We start from the raw sequence: 19,675 nt of genomic DNA, 5'->3' as shown, positions 1-19,675 counted from the left end.
AATTTTGACAAGTTACTAATTGATAATACCTGATTATATGAAAATATGCGGCATGAATAAAATGGTCATCCATAGTAAGAAATTTTGGTATTTACTCTTGGTAAGCAAAGAACTTTTTTTTATAACTTTTAAAAATTTTGTATGCTTGAAGGCATTTGGTCTCATTTACAATCATTATGCTTAAAATATCATATGTTATTGATATTTAGTGCTGAACAATGATATGTAGTCATCATTGAATAACATATAATATACATAGAACGTTAAAGATTGCTTTTAGCATATGTAAACAAAATCACTAAAATCGTATTCAACATGTTCCTGTATATTTAAAAGCCAATCATTTCGAATATGCTGCTTTTTTAAAGTTTACTTGTGGATCTTTCAAATAAAGTGTCTTTGTTCATTAATTTCCTCTTATAGGGTGACAGTGCAGGAATGTACAATTAGTTTCCTACATTGCAACCCTGTCATACAAGCTTCCGCAAAACATGTTACACATTGATCATGTTTTTCACCATTATGAAACTGAGAAATGTCATTCAACTATCACTGGAGTGCATGCTTGTAGATAGGATGTAAAGAGGCTGCTGAAGATCAAAAGCACCGAGATACATAAACAATGAAAAAAGGCTTAAAATATTTGGATAGAGTGGAGAGGGATTAGAACACCTGTCGGTTTCTATTGCTATCTGTGCCCCTGTTAGGGAAATGCACCCTATTTTTTTCCTGTTTAACATTATCATTGAAAGTAAAAAAAATCCCAAAAGTGTAGGTTGTCCCCTGAAAAATAATAGATGAAAAATAATAGAGGAAAAATATAATATTCCAATGGGGACACTAGTTCTGGTGACCTGGGGGTCCCCAAGAGATTCTCTTAAATATTTCCTCACACTTTCTGCTTTGGCTATGGGACAGGAAGTGAAGGTAAATCTCCCTAATGGGGCACAGGTGGCAAAAATGATACCCTCCCTATTAAAAAAAAAAGGTTTTGCCTATAATTCTACTTTAAAACTTTAAAACAAATACCATAATCTATGATATAGTGCTTTATCAAACAAAATGTCAATCAGTTAAATTTTATATATTCATCAGAAAATTACAAATAGTTATGAGATAAAGACACTTTATTATAGAAATAAATAGAAATAAAGACAGCTACAGTATACATAAAATTAAGGTTCTGTATTTCTAATGAAGACAAACGTGATTAAAACATTTGGTAGGAGAAAACTGGAACAGAAAAATGCTATTTTTTTAACACTAAACTACAAATAGTAAACATTTACAGTGACACAAATAGTCAAAAATTCAGCATTCATTAGGTGTTATCTCTAAGCTGCACACAGTTTTCATTGGGTGCTCTGGATATCTATAAAGTATAGATATTTTCTCTGCTATCGTATGTTCAACAATGTTTATATGTTCATCCATACCAAAGTATTGCAACTCTGCAATTACCCATCTATCTTTGTCTTTCATTATAAAATCCACAAAACTTTCTAGAGTTTACTCCACATTATTACTCTGCCTTGCAAAGATCACTAAAGGGGTAATCTATGACATCCTCCTTATATGTAGACAATGCTATAACGTATTGCTATTTTAGAACTGAAATAATTAATATACTGATTAGTATAGCTCAGTGTTTAACCATGTTATATTTAGAGGCTGCTAAAGAAGCACTTACGATCAGTTGTTGCTGGTACTACAGGTCTCCTCTTTAGTTCTTCAAGTAAATGATTTACTGTATTCCACTCTTTATTCAAATCTTCTAATTTTCTCTGTTAAATGAAAATACAATGGCTTTTAGTGCTAATATTTTTCACCTACATGAACATTATATTAGCAATATACTTGTTATCAGAAATCCCTTATACAAATGGATTTAGGGATTATCTAATATTTGTAACTCAAAGCCTGTGTAACATACAATAGCCATGTCCATACAAATTGTATTTTTTAACTATAATATTATTGTTCTGACAACCCTTATTGGAGTGGAGGCTGCAGTGAGAAAACATTGTGTTACATGGTGCATAATTGATATTATGTTTTTCCTCTCCTAGTAAATATAAAGTGAAAACAAATTCAGCATTTTCTCCAAATGCACACACACAAAGGTTTTGTTTAGGAAGAAACAAAGGAAAAAAAAAGTTTTTTAAGGGAACACTTCCAAATGTCATTGAATTTTCAGGTTTTAGGCACCCAAAGCCATAAGAAGTGTGTCTCTAAATATAATTTTTTAAATAATACATTTTGTTTAAAATTGTGAAAAATATAGACAATACATATATAGTGAGGTAGAAGGTAACCACTTCTCCAAAAAAAGCACACATGGAAGTTCACAGGAGACATAATACAGGGCCAGAACACGTACAAGAAAAATACAGAACAGGGCATGAGTTGAAAATAAAAAGAATTTATATCGTCATGATCAAAAATGGTTAAAAGCAGAGCCCTCAACAGATCCGGAGATTGGGAACCAGACAAACAGTAGGGTATGGGAAAATGAAATGGGAAAATGATTCAGCCAGGGCAGTATTGAAGTTAAAACTTGCATTATTCAGGTTCACTAGCAGACGAGCTAGGAGGTGGAGTAAGGGATAGAGAATGCAATCCAGGTGTTGGTAAAGTTGGGATACCTTTTCAATCAAAAAATGTCTATCAATGTGTTCATTAACCAGAGCTTAAAATTGTATATGTTGATAAGGATCACATCGTCTTTCCGAGTATCACCTTGAGTATCAACATACAGCCAATGTGCAAATGGAGGCTTGTTTACCTTCTTTTGTACAGATAGGTCATTTGAGGAGAAGAGCAGCCATGAAGACAGTTTAGCTTTATGAGCATGGTGCACCAAGGAAATTGTTTTGATGGTTTTATCCCTGCGATATGCCTGTAGCCAAAGCACTGGATCAGATCCTTCTGGTTTTTGGAAATGAGGATAAATAGGGGCGTCTTGGGATTGTTTTTGAATTAGATAGGTCCGGGAAATAGCATTGAAGGTAGTGTTCAGAACAGGCTGAAGGGTGAAAAGCAGTCAGGCCCAAGGCTCTTGCCATGTGCAACTAAAGAATAATATTTGACATTTCCTCAAAAGTAAATGGGATTTTAAGCAAAACAGCAAGTGTAGCTTTCAACTGTTTTGAAGATGTAGTCCTCAAGATTCATCATGATTGAAGGCCTGGAGCATGTGCAGGTAGTGCCACAAATGTTTCAAAGATCTGGAGAAATATTTGTGAAAAGATACAACAATAAGTTCAGAGCTATGTTCCATTCCCTTAGTAGGGGATAATATCCTAGAAATACGTGTGAGATTGCTTCTCTTGAATTGACAAGCCAAAGGTCTACTGCATTTTTTGCCAAACTCTTAGATGAAGCGCAATGCTCAGTCATAGAGCCAAAACTTAAGGTTGATAAATCAACCTGTGCAAGTCAGTTCTTGAAGAGTTTGGAAAGTAAGGAGATCGTATGACCATTGACGCTTAGTTTCTAGCGACTGTATAGCCAACAGGGGTATTGATATTGAGGCAGCCTTTTTTTTTCATGTGTTGAGCAATGAATATGCCTTGTAAGATATATTTAAGAACTTCCAATTTCATAGGGGAAGCAGAAAATCTGAAATGATTTGCCTAATAGCCAGTTGAGTTGGTGGATCTTGCAGAAGCGAGTAAATTGGCCAACAAGAGGAGAATGCTTGGATGTATGAGGAAGAATGATCATGAAATAAAAAGGAAAATGATCAGACCATAACTGAAACCAAAGGGGAGCAAACTAAGCAGACAGTGAGAAGTGAAAAATAATCATATCTACTGTACTGCATTCACAAGTGACATGTTTAATCATGATTGGCGGTATGCAAAAAAAAATACAGAACAATCAGTTGTAGGTTATAAAAGTGTTGTTTCAGGCTATTCAGTTGACTCAGGGAGATATGGTATCATAATACCAAGGGAGGATTCAAAGACAAAAAGCCTTCTTTAAAATCATTCTGCAGCTCCTCCCCAGGGCCCCCTTTTTTCTTACCTGAGCCCAATCTGATCCAGCAATGATAAGGTGATGCTTAATCCAGCATCACCTTAACGCTTCCCTTCCCATTTGTTTTTGTTGTCTCTCAGGGACATTTCCATACAGCACAAGGGATGTTGGGAAGGATCCCCCCTGTTTCTTTCATTGTGGAATAAGGGAATCTGTAAGCCCACCCCATGGCTCTGTTTTTGAATGTTTTTAGAGAAAGAGACCTACAAGAATCCTGGGACCTGGAGGATTGGCATAAAGCAATGTCTAGAGCCTTCAAAGGTATGCTTAACATTTCATTAATAGAAGTCAACCTAAAGGTTCTCACCAGATGGTATCTGGTACCTACCAGACTTGCTACCATTTTCCCCTCTATGCTTCAGGGACTGTCACACATTATTGTTCATGTTACACACATGGTGGGAATGCCCAAAAATTAGGGGATTTTGGAATAAAATGTTCAACCTCATCCGGAACATTTTAGGCCAATCAGTCCTAAAGATACCCTATATAGCTCTTCTGAATAGCCCCATACCAAAAAATAAACAAGCACATGCAAAAATGTATCTTATTTATCCACTTCTGCCTCGGACCATTTGGCTGGCCAAAGACAAGAGCACGTTTGGCAATTCGGCAACTGCGTCGCTTTAACTGACAATTGCGTGGTCATGCGACTTGGCTCCCAAACAAAATTGACATCCTTTTTTCCCACAAATAGAGCTTTCTTTTGGTGGTATTTGATCACATCTGTGTTTTTTATTTTTTGCACAATAAACAAAAAAACTAATTTTGAAAAAAACATTTTTTTTTACTTTTTGCTAAAATAAATATCCCCAAAAAATGTATAATTTTTTTTCCCTCCGTTTAGGCCAATACATATTCTTCTACATATTTTTGGTAAAAAAAATCTCAATAAGCGTATATTGATTGATTTGCACAAAAGTTATAGCGTCTACAAAATAGGGGATGGTTTATGGCATTTTTATTAATAATTTATTTTTTACTAGTAATGTTGGCGATCAACGATTTTTATTGTATATTGTGACTGCAAAATGGCAGACACGTCAGATAATTTTGACACATTTTTGTGATCATTGGCATTAATACAGCGATCACTGCGATAAAAATTCCTTGATTACTGTAAAAATGTCACTGGTAGTGAAGGGGTTAACATGAGGGGGCAGTGAAGGGGTTAATGTGTGTCCTAGTACGTGTTCTAACTGAAGGGAGATGGGGACTATGCAAGGAAATTAACAGATCGTTGTTCATACTCTGTATGAACAGATGATCTGTCAGTTCTCTGTTCAGAGAACTGGAAACTGTGTTTATACACACACAGTTCTGGGTTCTCCATATGCCCTGATTGATCGCGTCGCATCGGCTCAGGGCGTGAGTGGGGGATGCATCCCCTGGTGGTTCCCCCTTGTGGTCACAGGGCAAAGCGACGTTACATAACATTGTGCTGTGCCATTCTGCCAAAGTACAACTGCAGAGGCTGGTCAGCATTAGGGATGAGCCGAACACCCCCCGGTTCGGTTCGCACCAGAACTTGCGAACGACCCCCGCGTTCGGTACGAACGTTAGAACCCCATTGAAGTCTATGGGACTCGAACGTTCGAATTGGAAAGTGCTAATTTTAACGGCTAATATGCAAGATAGTGTCCTAAAAAGGGTTTGGCGACCTGCCTCCTGCCTCAGGGGACATGGGTCACTGCAAAAAAAAGTTTTAAAAACTACCGTTTTGGTGGGAGCACTGATTTTAATGACGATTAAAGTGAAAAAAAAAAGTGAAATATTCCTTTAAATATGGTGCCTGGTGAGTGTCTGTAGTATGCCTGTGAAGTGCCACGTGTTTCCCGTGTTTAGAACAGTCCCTGCACAAAATGACATTAAGCGGAAATAACACCATTTAAAACTGCTTGCGGTTTTAATGTTATATCTGGTTCCTGCAATATGGTTGAAAATCATTCAGAAAAATGGCATGGGTAGCCCTCCCTGCCCATTACCAGCCTATTTGGGTCTTGAACGCATATTAAGGGGAACCCTGTACCCATATTAAAAAAAGGAAATGCGTGTGGCCCCCAGGCCCTATATACTCAGAACAGCAGTATACAGGCGGTGCAAACAAGACTGGGACTGTGTAGGTTTGTTGTGTTAAGTTGAATCTGTTTGTAATTTTCAACTGGTACATTTTTAAAGTGTAGCTCCAGTCAAAAAAAATATTTTTAAGCTTTTTGGAAAACATAGGGAAGGGTTATCACCCCTGTATAATTTGTTTTGTCGTCCATCTTTTTTCATCTCACTTGCTGTTGTCTCCTTCCGTTTGCAAGTAGGAGATGTTTGTAAATTGGATGTTTGAAAGTAGGGGCCTGCCCTATATGCTCTGCAGAAATGGCGGAACAAGGTGTTGGTTTTGCAACAACATTGTAAGCCCTCAAAGTGACTCTTGGTGGGCGCTGGAGCGCCCTGCTGTGAACGATTATATCAAGAATTGTAATTACATGCCATTGTTGAACAGTGGTAGAAAAATTGACCTTTGGTGGTTGTGGTGCTGGTGCCACAACACTATAAGTCCTCACAGTTACTCTGGGTGGGCACAGGAAGGGGCCCTCCTGTGAAATATTATATCAAGAATTGTAATTACATGTCCCTGTTAAACAGGGGCAGAAAAATTGGGCCTTAGGCACTGGTGCCATCACACTGCAACCTCTGCCATACACTCTAGTTTTATTGCAGGAATTAGCCCTGCTGCAAAGCATTGCATCAAAAATTGTACTTAAACGCCCCTGTTAAACAGGGGCAGAAAAATTGGGCCTTAGGCACTGGTGCCATCACACTGCAACCTCTGCCATACACTCTAGTTTTATTGCAGGAATTAGCCCTGCTGCAAAGCATTGCATCAAAAATTGTACTTAAACGCCCCTGTTAAACAGGGGCAGAAAAATTGGGCCTTAGGCACTGGTGCCATCACACTGCAACCTCTGCCATACACTCTAGTTTTTTTTGCAGGAATTAGCCCTGCTGCAAAGCATTGCATCAAAAATTGTACTTAAACGCCCCTGTTAAACAGGGGCAGAAAAATTGGGCCTTAGGCACTGGTGCCATCACACTGCAACCTCTGCCATACACTCTAGTTTTTTTGCAGGAATTAGCCCTGCTGCAAAGCATTGCATCAAAAATTGTACTTAAACGCCCCTGTTAAACAGGGGCAGAAAAATTGGGCCTTAGGCACTGGTGCCATCACACTGCAACCTCTGCCATACACTCTAGTTTTTTTGCAGGAATTAGCCCTGCTGCAAAGCATTGCATCAAAAATTGTACTTAAACGCCCCTGTTAAACAGGGGCAGAAAAATTGGGCCTTAGGCACTGGTGCCATCACACTGCAACCTCTGCCATACACTCTAGTTTTTTTGCAGGAATTAGCCCTGCTGCAAAGCATTGCATCAAAAATTGTACTTAAACGCCCCTGTTAAACAGGGGCAGAAAAATTGGGCCTTAGGCACTGGTGCCATCACACTGCAACCTCTGCCATACACTCTAGTTTTTTTGCAGGAATTAGCCCTGCTGCAAAGCATTGCATCAAAAATTGTACTTAAACGCCCCTGTTAAACAGGGGCAGAAAAATTGGGCCTTAGGCACTGGTGCCATCACACTGCAACCTCTGCCATACACTCTAGTTTTTTTGCAGGAATTAGCCCTGCTGCAAAGCATTGCATCAAAAATTGTACTTAAACGCCCCTGTTAAACAGGGGCAGAAAAATTGGGCCTTAGGCACTGGTGCCATCACACTGCAACCTCTGCCATACACTCTAGTTTTTTTGCAGGAATTAGCCCTGCTGCAAAGCATTGCATCAAAAATTGTACTTAAACGCCCCTGTTAAACAGGGGCAGAAAAATTGGGCCTTAGGCACTGGTGCCATCACACTGCAACCTCTGCCATATACTCTAGTTTTATTGCAGGAATTAGCCCTGCTGCAAAGCATTGCATCAAAAATTGTACTTAAACGCCCCTGTTAAACAGGGGCAGAAAAATTGGGCTGCTGGCATCACCCAGAACCAAAAATGTTCTTCCAACATATCAGCGGAGGAGGAAGAGGATAGACAATCAACATAACAGGACAGTCACTCAGCATCAGCATAGGCAGTCTTGAAGGGATGTGGTATTTCAAAAAAAATTATTCGGTTACATCAGCTTCAGGTGCTTGGTAGCTGTGGGTGATCCAAGACTGATTCATCTTGATGAAGGTCAGTCGATCAACTGATTCGGTGGACAGGCGCACCCTGTGATCGGTAACGAAGCCACCAGCAGCACTGAAGGTGCGTTCCGAAAGAACGCTGGATGCAGGACAGGCCAGTAGCTCAATTGCATACTGTGCAAGCTCTGGCCAGTGATCCATCCTCAAGACCCAGTAAGCCAGAGGATTTTCAGTGGGAAAGGTGTCCAAGTCTGACCTTGCCCCTAGGTATTCCTGCACCATGTAAATTAGACGCTGGCGATGGGTGCTGGAACCAATCATACCTTGGGGCTGCGGACTAAAAAATTGTCTGAAAGCATCAGTCAGACGGCCACCTTCTCCACCGCTCCTTCTGACTGATGCCTCAGCAACACGTTGTCCAGGACCAGGAGTTTGTGACCTCCCAGTCTCTGGGAACGCGTTGCACAGAGCTTTCTGCAAGGCCTCCCGGAGATGTCTCATCCTCTGCTCCCTCTGCGATGGCAAGATAAGGTCGGCAACCTTACCCTTGTACCGTGGATCAAGGAGAGTGGCCAGCCAGTAATGGTCCCTCTCCTTGATCCGAAGAATACGAGGATCCTTCCGCAGGCTTTGCAGGATCAGGGAGGCCATGCAGCGTAGGTTAGCTGAGGCATTCGGTCCGGAGTCCTCTGGGTCACTAAGGACAACATGATCCGCAGCTACCTCCTCCCAGCCACGTACAAGTCCACGTGTTTCTTGGGACTGTAAATCATCCCTATAAGACTGCTGCTGCTGATGCTGAGTGCCAGCCTCCACCTCCATGCTGACACAATCATCCTCCTCCTCCTCTTCCTCCTCCTCACCCTCTTCCTGTGTGATGGGTGGCACAGCAGGAACACTGTCTGGATAAAGGGGGCCTTGAGAGGCAAGGAAGTCCTCCTCTTCCTGCCTCTGTTCTGCCTCAAGTGCCCTGTCCATTATTCCACGCAGCGTATGCTCCAAGAGGTGGACAAGAGGTATAGTGTCACTGATGCATGCACTGTCACTGCTCACCATCCTTGTGGCCTCCTCAAACGGTGACAGGACAGTGCATGCATCCCTGATCATGCCCCACTGGCGTGGTGAGAAAAAACCAAGCTCTCCTGACCCTGTCCTGGTGCCGTAGTCGCACAGGTACTCATTGATGGCCCTCTGCTGCGTGTGCAGCCGCTGCAGCATGGCCAATGTTGAGTTCCATCTGGTGGGCATGTCACATATAAGGCGGTTCTTGGGCAGGTTCAACTCCTTTTGGAGCTCAGCCAGCCGAGCACAGGCATTAAATGATCGGCGGAAATGCACACAGACTCTCCTGGCCTGTTTCAGGACATCCTGTAAGCCGGGGTACCTGCCCAAGAACCGCTGCACCACCAGGTTAAGGACGTGAGCTACACAGGGCACATGGGTCAGTTGTCCCTGTCGGAGGGCGGAGAGGAGGTTGGTGCCATTGTCGCAAACCACCATTCCTGGCTTAAGCTGGCGTGGCGTCAACCACCTCTCGGCCTGCCCCTGCAGAGCTGACAAAACATCCGCCCCAGTGTGGCTCCTGTCCCCCAAACAAACCAGCGCAAGCACGGCATGGCATCGTTTTGCCTGCATACTTGCGTAGCCCCTGCAACGCCTACGGAGCACCGCTGGTTCTGAGGACAGAGCACTGGAAGAGGCCATGGAGGAAGAAGAAGAGGAGGGGGTGGAGGAGAGAGGTGTGTCACAACCAATAGTAGCATTTTGGAGGCGTGGTGGCGGAACAACCTCCAATACTACTGCACCTTGTACTGCATCCTTCCCAGCAGCCAGAAGAGTGACCCAATGGGCCGTGAAAGACAGGTAACGTCCCTGTCCATGCCTGCTGGACCATGAGTCAGCGGTAATATGCACCTTACCACTGACCGCCCTGTCCAGCGAGGCAAGGACATTGCCTTCCACATGCCGGTAGAGAGCCGGAATTGCCTTCCGTGAGAAAAAGTGGCGTTTGGGGACCTGCCACTGAGGAACCGCACATTGTACAAACTCACGGAAGGGGGCCGAGTCTACCAACTGAAAAGGCAGCAGTTGAAGTGCTAGCAATTTAGCCAAGCTAGCATTCAACCGCTGGGCATGTGGATGGCTGGGAGTAAATTTCTTCCGCCGGTCCAGCAGCTGGGGCAGGGACATTTGTCTGCTATAATCGGACGTGGATGTACCACTAGCAGAGTTCCCGGAAGCACTTGGCTGTGACACACCTAATTCTACACCTTCATTCCTCTCAGAGCAGGTTTCAGAGAGGACTGAAGGTCTAGTGGGGTTGGAGATGCCAGCTGATGAGGAGCAAGGAGAGGTCCGCTTTGTTCTTTGGTGTGGGTCTTTGAGGTATGCTTGCCAACGAGCTGCATGGCAGGTCAACATATGTCTGGTCAAGCATGTGGTGCCCAAGCGGCTGATGTTTTGGCCACGTGAGATACGCTTGAGACATATGTTGCAAATAGCAGCGGTGCGATCTGATGCACTCGTCTCAAAAAAGGCCCACACCAAAGAACTTTTAGAATAACGCGCAGAGGAAGCCCTCTGCGCAGAGGAAGCGCTCTGCGCAGGCGGAGCTCTGCGGTGTGATTCAGTCGGTGTGCTGCCCCTAAGCTGGCCCCCGGAGGGCATCCTGCCTCGTTGGACATGTGCCTCCTCCTCCTCCTCCTCCCTCCTTCCAGGCACCCACGTGGAGTCAGTGCCCTCATCATCCCCTCCCTCTTCATCGCTGTAGCAAACCTGGCAGTATGCTGCAGCTTGTGGAACATGACTGCCAGATTGCTGTCCTTCTTGAGCATCCCCTCTCTCTGTGCTCACGCTACTGCCTTCCTCTAGCTGAGTGTCATCATCAGAGCCCACCAAACACTGGGCATCCTCCTGGAGCATGTACCCAACACTGTGCTCAAAGAGTTCAGGAGACTCCTCAGGAGGACGTGGTGGGTCTAGGGAAGGAGTCACTGATGATGACATTGAGAGGAGGGACGACGATGTGTTGGCAGCTGCTTTTCTACTACCCTGAGACTGGGTGAGAGAGGATGAGGAGGATGAAGAGGGCTTGGTCATCCACTCTACCAAGTCGTTGGCATGTTGCGGTTCAACATGTCCAGCTGCAGAAAAGAAGGACAAGCATGTCCCATGGCCACGTGCTGATGACAATGCACCGCGTCCACGACCAGCACTGTTGTCTCTAGACACAGAGCCTGCTTGCCCTCTTTTATCAGCTCGCGCCTGTCTGCCTCTCCTTGCTGGCCTTCCAGACATGGTAATGGCCTGAAGGGAGTTGGGTAAAACAGTAGTTGGGTAGTTTATATTGTGCTGGAGGCACACAACACCCACTAACTCCTGCAGATGCCTTTTTTATAGAACAGCAGAGTTAAAGGGGTATATACAGATGTATACTGTGCTGTGCTGGAAGCACACACAACTTCCAATAACTCCAGCAGATGTCAATCGGGCCCAAATAGAGAACAGCTATGTAGGTGGATAATAGCGGTATGTACTGGGTACAGAGCAGGCACACAGCACGCACTATCTCCTGAGTGACACTACTGACTGCAAGCTCTATTGTTAAAGATGGACCACTAGCTATATAGGTGAGGTGAATATCATGGTGTATTCTGCGGTCAGGGCACGCAGACAATAACCAGAAAACAGCAGAGTTAAAGGGGTATATACAGATGTATACTGTGCTGTGCTGGAAGCACACACAACTTCCAATAACTCCAGCAGATGTCAATCGGGCCCAAATAGAGAACAGCTATGTAGGTGGATAATAGCGGTATGTACTGGGTACAGAGCAGGCACACAGCACGCACTATCTCCTGAGTGACACTACTGACTGCAAGCTCTATTGTTAAAGATGGACCACTAGCTATATAGGTGAGGTGAATATCACGGTGTATACTGCGGTCAGGGCACGCAGACAATAACCAGAAAACAGCAGAGTTAAAGGGGTATATACAGATGTATACTGTGCTGTGCTGGAAGCACACACAACTTCCAATAACTCCAGCAGATGTCAATCGGGCCCAAATAGAGAACAGCTATGTAGGTGGATAATAGCGGTATGTACTGGGTACAGAGCAGGCACACAGCACGCACTATCTCCTGAGTGACACTACTGACTGCAAGCTCTATTGTTAAAGATGGACCACTAGCTATATAGGTGAGGTGAATATCACGGTGTATACTGCGGTCAGGGCACGCAGACAATAACAAGAAAACAGCAGAGTTAAAGGGGTATATACAGATGTATACTGTGCTGTGCTGGAAGCACACACAACTTCCAATAACTCCAGCAGATGTCAATCGGGCCCAAATAGAGAACAGCTATGTAGGTGGATAATAGCGGTATGTACTGGGTACAGAGCAGGCACACAGCACGCACTATCTCCTGAGTGACACTACTGACTGCAAGCTCTATTGTTAAAGATGGACCACTAGCTATATAGGTGAGGTGAATATCACGGTGTATACTGCGGTCAGGGCACGCAGACAATAACAAGAAAACAGCAGAGTTAAAGGGGTATATACAGATGTATACTGTGCTGTGCTGGAAGCACACACAACTTCCAATAACTCCAGCAGATGTCAATCGGGCCCAAATAGAGAACAGCTATGTAGGTGGATAATAGCGGTATGTACTGGGTACAGAGCAGGCACACAGCACGCACTATCTCCTGAGTGACACTACTGACTGCAAGCTCTATTGTTAAAGATGGACCACTAGCTATATAGGTGAGGTGAATATCACGGTGTATACTGCGGTCAGGGCACGCAGACAATAACAAGAAAACAGCAGAGTTAAAGGGGTATATACAGATGTATACTGTGCTGTGCTGGAAGCACACACAACTTCCAATAACTCCAGCAGATGCCAATCGGGCCCAAATAGAGAACAGCTATGTAGGTGGATAATAGCGGTATGTACTGGGTACAGAGCAGGCACACAGCACGCACTATCTCCTGAGTGACACTACTGACTGCAAGCTCTATTGTTAAAGATGGACCACTAGCTATATAGGTGAGGTGAATATCACGGTGTATACTGCGGTCAGGGCACGCAGATAATAACCAGAAAACAGCAGAGTTAAAGGGGTATATACAGATGTATACTGTGCTGTGCTGGAAGCACACACAACTTCCAATAACTCCAGCAGATGCCAATCGGGCCCAAATAGAGAACAGCTATGTAGGTGGATAATAGCGGTATGTACTGGGTACAGAGCAGGCACACAGCACGCACTATCTCCTGAGTGACACTACTGACTGCAAGCTCTATTGTTAAAGATGGACCACTAGCTATATAGGTGAGGTGAATATCACGGTGTATACTGCGGTCAGGGCACGCAGATAATAACCAGAAAACAGCAGAGTTAAAGGGGTATATACAGATGTATACTGTGCTGTGCTGGAGGCACACACAACTTCCAATAACTCCAGCAAATGACAATCGGGCTCAAATAGAGAACAGCTATGTAGGTGTATATAGTGGTATGTACTGGGTACAGAGCACGCAGACAGCACGCACTAACACTACTGACTGCAAGCTCTATTATTAAAGCTAGATCACTAGCTATATAGGTGAGGTGAATATAGTGGTGTATACTGCGGTCAGGGCACAGACAGTAACCACTACACAAGAGCAAAATAGTAAATCAGCCAAAAACGATTGGTGTGTAACTGTGTTGAAGGTACACAGAACACCCACTGCTTCAGATGCTAACAAACACTACACGAGGCCGCCTGAAAGGCGGCTTTATATAGTGTGGGGCGTGCACTACACAGTCTGAGCTATGATTGGCCACAGGCAGGATGCCTGTGGCCAACCATTGCTCTCCTCGCTACTGGCGCTGCGATTGGCCAAGCATGCGGGGTCACAGTGCATGCTTGGCCAATCGTGAGACAGCAATGCATTGCGCCATCGCAGTGCATTGTGGGCCACACGAATTTTGCCGCGAACGGCCCAAACGTTCGGAATTCGGCGAACGCACGAACGACCGATGTTCGAGTCGAACATGCGTTCGACTCGAACACGAAGCTCATCCCTAGTCAGCATGTGGTTAACCTACTGGGAGCCAAGATTACTATAGCTAAGGCTTGGAAGCGACCCCGGGTATCTTTCCTGGCAGCCAAGAGAAATATCTCGTTGATCATGGTCCAAGAAAAAATGGTAAGTTCTATCCTAGACACAACCAAAAGATTTGAAGCAATATGGGAATCATGGGCCCAATACATAGGGATTTCTCTCACCCCCAGCACCAATACTGTATAAACAGGGAGGTTACCCCGGAATCTGGCACCTTCTTTCCTCTCTCTCTTTCTCTCCCATCTTTCCTTTCCCTTTCTAATTTCTCTTGTTTCCATCGTAAGTTTGAAGTTATAAAGAGCTTATACCATTAATTTCAGCTGTTTGGAACCTTTACCAAAAACACAAATTCAAGTGTTAGCTGGCTACTGCCAAGTATACACATAGAGACTTCCATGTTGAACTCCTTTGTCGTAAAATTAGACTCAAGGGAGGAATAAATAACCCAGATCAAAATTTCTGTTCATGAGATGTCTACACAGCACATAATCTTGCACGCTTGGGCAATATAAGCAGTAGTGGAAGGTAGACCTGGTCAAGATCAGGAGAGGTGAGCTGTCACCTAAAATGGACACTGGAGGGATGACATTACTGCTCTATTGAGTCAGCAGCATTGTCAGCTCTCTACAGACAGACACATTTGCTAAAGCTTTAAAATCACATGACTGTTCATAAAAAGATTTTAAAAAAGCATTTACATTGAGATTTGTGAGCAACTGTATGCAGTAAATACAAGAGCAGTTGTGGTTTATTTTATAAGTGACAACTAGGATGTTGTTCAATGGCATGTTTTTTTCTGTTTATGGATATACATTATACAGTTAACATGCATGTTTAGGCCATGACCACTTGACATCTCATTCATCCAGCAGTCAGTTGTATTTGCAATGCTTCCTTTATATGTGAACAGGTACCAAATAAGCCAATTCAGGATTCTGTCTAAAAGGAAAGATTATATAACACTGTAACTTTATCTGAAAAAAAACAAAGACATTTATTTCAAATGATTTACACATGAATCTTCAAACAGCTCTACCTTGTTGTTTTAGTATACCAGTCACTTGGGACTGAAGTGTGCAGTATACCAAATGGTCATAGCTCATTGTTAGATGGCAATTTATTTCCTCCTGGGCTCAGGAGAACAAAGAGAGGCTACAAAAATCCACAATGACTTTTTAGAAGCAGGTATTTAGATGGCAATATATCAAAAAACATCTTTCAATAAAAATCTAAAAAAAAAAAAGAATATTTTTATGTTTCTCAATAGAGACAAACTTGAAATTGGCTAGTCTGACTTTTAAATGCACATGCCATATTCATTCTTTTCTGTGAACTTTGAATTGCTATGAGCAATGCATACTTTTAAAAGGTCTCTTTTAGGGAGGTGAAGTAACTAGCTCAAGGTCGTTTAGCTAGAAGATAATACAACAGAAGCACAAATTATTTGTGTTATAAAACAAAAAAAAGCAGTCACTCACTTTCTTCCATGTCTTGGAATTGAATACTTTTCTAAACTTAGTTTGCCAGCTTTGGCATAAAATGTGTATAAAACAACGGTAATAGAAACATGAAATATTGCTATAGATATATATGGGTGAATAAACCGATTTTTCTAAATTAAACTAAAGATAGATAGATAGATAGACAGACTATGTTATTTATAGTTGATAATGGTATTGTTTTTATTACTTATTTTTCCATATGTACAGTATAAATCTGCTACAGTTCACACTGACTTCGCAATAACTACCCATCTGCACTGGCACAATGCACAGAAGAGCAAAAATGAAAAACAGTATTTGCCAAGGTATGAAAACATAGCTCCGAGCCTTGTACAAATTAAACCAATGATGTATCACATTTTACACAAAGAAAAGTTTTTCTAACTCCTCAACTTCTCACGAATAGCATGTATCTAAAGCTTCAAATAGGTAGTATATAATATTTATGCATCATTATGTAAAGTGTTCCAGTTCCAGGAATATATGCCATAATCACAGTAATGTAATGAACAAGAACAAAAGCTTATTTGGTACAAAACATACCAGCTTTTGCAAAAACTGTCCTGCAAAATTAATAATAATATCTTTGCACAGGCTGATACATTTGATGAGAAGGTCATCAGTAGGATGAGCCAAACACCCCCCAGTTTGGTTCTCACCGGAACATCCGAACAGGCAAACAATTTGGATGAGCAAACGAACACCGTTAAAGTCTATGAGACATGAACGAGAAAAATCAAATGTGCTAATTTTAAAGGCTTATATGCAAGTTGTTGTCATAAAAAGTGTTTGGGGACCTGGATCCTGCCCCAAGGGACATGCATCAATGCAGACTCATCAGTGCTCATCAGTGAAGGAGAAAACATACTTTTGTTTTGTAACAGAAACAAAAAAAACTAGATTTTTTTCTAAATTTTCAGTCTTTTTTATTTGTAGTGCAAAAAATAAAAACCCCAGTTGTGATCAAATATCACCAAAAGAAAGCTCTATTTGTGGGAAAAAAAATTATAAAAATGAATTACAGTGTTGCATGACCGTGCAATTGTCATTCAAAAAGTGACAGCGCTGAAAGCTGCAAATTGGCCCAGGCAGGAAGGATGTGAAAGTGCCCTGTATTGAAGTGGTTAAGAGACCCCCAACCTCTTTCAACTATCAACATATTGATGGGGGATAGGGACTCTACTATTAAAAACAGCCACAATTCCACTAACCTGGGTGGAAACAGGTATTTAAGCACCAACAGAGGGTCTCAAATTTCTTACAATGATGTATATGAACCAAGGAGGTCCCAAAGGTAGGTTCACTGCAAGGTAAATTGCTCATAACTAAATCATTCTTATCAAGCAAAAAAAAAAGGTCCTACTGATTAATCAGAAGAAAAACATGGTTCTTACCCAAAATACAGGACCCAAATGAAGATTCTTCCAAAAATTGCCAGGTTAGCTATAGGCAAAAAGTGAGCAGAAGTGCCAAAGATCTCAGCAAGTAGTGTCTGGGTCTCCCGAGGACCCGCTACTCCAGCAACTGATCCCTAAACAGACCAGAACTTAAAAAATTGCAGTCACTGGGGAGCTGGGTGAGTCCACTCTTAAACGGCTGATAACCGACGGTGTCTGCCAAAGAAATTCACTAGACCAATAGGGGGAGAGGAGCGCTAAAACTGCACCAAATAATCACAATGAGCATTAATCGTGTCTTCGCGGTCAGACCCATGGCCACCATCACAGTAACACAGACCCGTTAGGGGGCAGAACTGACATCAGTTTTCACCCATAGGCAGAGAAAATATCAATCAGTATCCCATCGCGCTCGCTGCCGGAATGCTCATACCAGCCATTTGACAGACAGCCAACCAGGGGCATATTGTGCGTGCTAATGAGAAGGATAGGGACGAGTTGTTGGTCCCTAGAGTAAAAGAGCCCAGTGAAGCCTTTCGGCACACATTTTTTATCACCTATTCCCCACAACAATAGGCTGTGAAAAAAATTCTGTATAAATACTAGAATGTCTTACGCAACAACAGGATTTTAGGACCTGTTCTCCCAGAGCATCCTTTGGTGGTGTACAGGGGGGCCCCTCTTTTGAGGCTCCAAGTAGCACCTAATGTTATAGATCCCCCTAACAGGATGTCTTTCTTTCACAACATAAGTAGTTTCTTTCCCTGTAGGAAATGTTCTGTCTGCAATATTAAAATACAGGGGAGAAGAAAGACAGAGACCGTCCAGTCTAATTAAACTCAGGCAGTATTTCCTATTAAACCATTTATTACATGAACTACTAAGCATGTAGTTTATCTCATTAGGTGTCCATGCGGGCTGGAGTATATAGCCTGGACATCCCGTATGTCCAACTGAAAGAACATATCATGAATATTAAAAATGGTTTCCCCAAGCACAGCTTCTCTAAACATTATGATATATGTCACAATCAAAACCCCAAGGGAACTTTATTTCTGGGGATTGATACATTTTCTGGCAATTGGAGAGGGAGTAATATGACCAGAGGTGTGTCTAGTTTTGAAACGGAATTGATCTATAAGGCCAGGATTCCAAGTTCATTCAATTTGAACGTCTAGTGGGATGTTAATGCATTCATCAGTAATGCATAGGGTTTCCTCATCATGTCTACATTTATTCATTTATATTTTTGTGGGCGATGTTGTTGCTGCTGTTTTTTCTTTTGTTGTTGCTGTTATTTGTAAATGTAGTGGATAAGAATGTTGTACTTGGGTATCAGATTAGGAAGATAAAATAGAAGCACATTTAAATAATATAAAGGAATTGCAGCATAAAGCTAGGGGCATGGCTGAAAAAGGATGTAATCCTTTCAGGGCCTAGGGCCCTTGGGCGATTCCTTTGGTAGTATTTTTAGCTTGTGTAACCTCCCTGGCGGTATGGTTATTTCAGATTTTTGACGCTCAAAGCAGTAAAATTATTTTGCATGAAAATTTGGTTTTATATTGTAGGACTGTAATTCTTAGGAATAACACACTTTAATCTGTCCAAACAAGAGTCTGGTAGACACAGGGGTGGATCCAGGGGGGACAACGGGGCAATTTCCCCCTCCGAGAATACGGCCAGCGGATGTCAGCGCGGCCAGTTCCGCGGGTGCGAGCGCGGCCGGTTCCGCGGGTGCCAGTGTGGCCGGTTCCGTGGGTGCCAGCGTGGCCGGTTCCACGGGTGACTGCGCTGGTGAGTGGACGGGTGAGGGGTGGGCAGCTGGGCAGCTTAGGAGGGCTCCTGGCCAATCAGGAAGCCAGCGGGCAGTGGAGCAGGGAGATGACATCATCTCTCACTGCCCTGCATCCCTCCAGTTCCGCCCTCACTGTGTGGGAAGCTGTGTGCAGCAGAGAGATTACATCATCTCTCTGCTGCTTATCTTCACTCTGGGAGTGGGACACAACAAAACAACACCTTAGCAGAAAAGTGACACACTAGGTGACAATCCTCAATATGTGGCAGGCTGCATGGCAAGTGACAATCCGCAATGTGTGGCATGCTACATGGCAAGTGGCAATCCGCAATGTGTGGCAGGTGACGTGGCAAGTGGCAATCCGCAATGTGTAGCAGGTGACGTGGCAAGTAACAATCCGCATTTGGTGACAAGTGACGTGGCGAGTGACAATCCGCATTTGGGCTCCCACTGATTCTGCATTATGGTGAGTTGAAGCATTTAATTTTATATTACAATGTAATAATAGAAATTATGCGCTTCAATCATCCTGACACCATAACAGCCATGGTGCCATATTGATTGAAGCGCCAATACCAGTTATTTCCCATATAAATTTCCCCCCAAAATTTTTTTATAGCAGTGCCCCTCCAGAGACTAG

General features: G+C 43.0%; 1 protein-coding gene across 5 annotated transcripts in view; it reads right to left on the bottom strand.

The window, feature by feature from the left end:
• DMD (dystrophin) overlaps nt 1-19,675 on the bottom strand; it is a 3,436,004-nt gene that overhangs the window by 1,190,839 nt on the left and 2,225,490 nt on the right. For all 5 annotated transcript variants that reach the window (XM_077482558.1, XM_077482560.1, XM_077482557.1 and 2 more), the window contains one exon: nt 1,691-1,784. In XM_077482558.1, the coding sequence (XP_077338684.1) occupies nt 1,691-1,784 (94 nt within the window). The remainder of the gene's footprint in view (nt 1-1,690; nt 1,785-19,675) is intronic.

The sequence above is a fragment of the Lithobates pipiens genome, unplaced genomic scaffold (genome assembly GCF_037356315.1).
Source record: "Lithobates pipiens isolate NorthernLeopardFrog02 unplaced genomic scaffold, aLitPip1_a1.2 Scaffold_16, whole genome shotgun sequence".
Classification (NCBI taxonomy): domain Eukaryota; kingdom Metazoa; phylum Chordata; class Amphibia; order Anura; family Ranidae; genus Lithobates; species Lithobates pipiens.
This window is presented reverse-complemented; position numbering and strand designations above follow the sequence as displayed.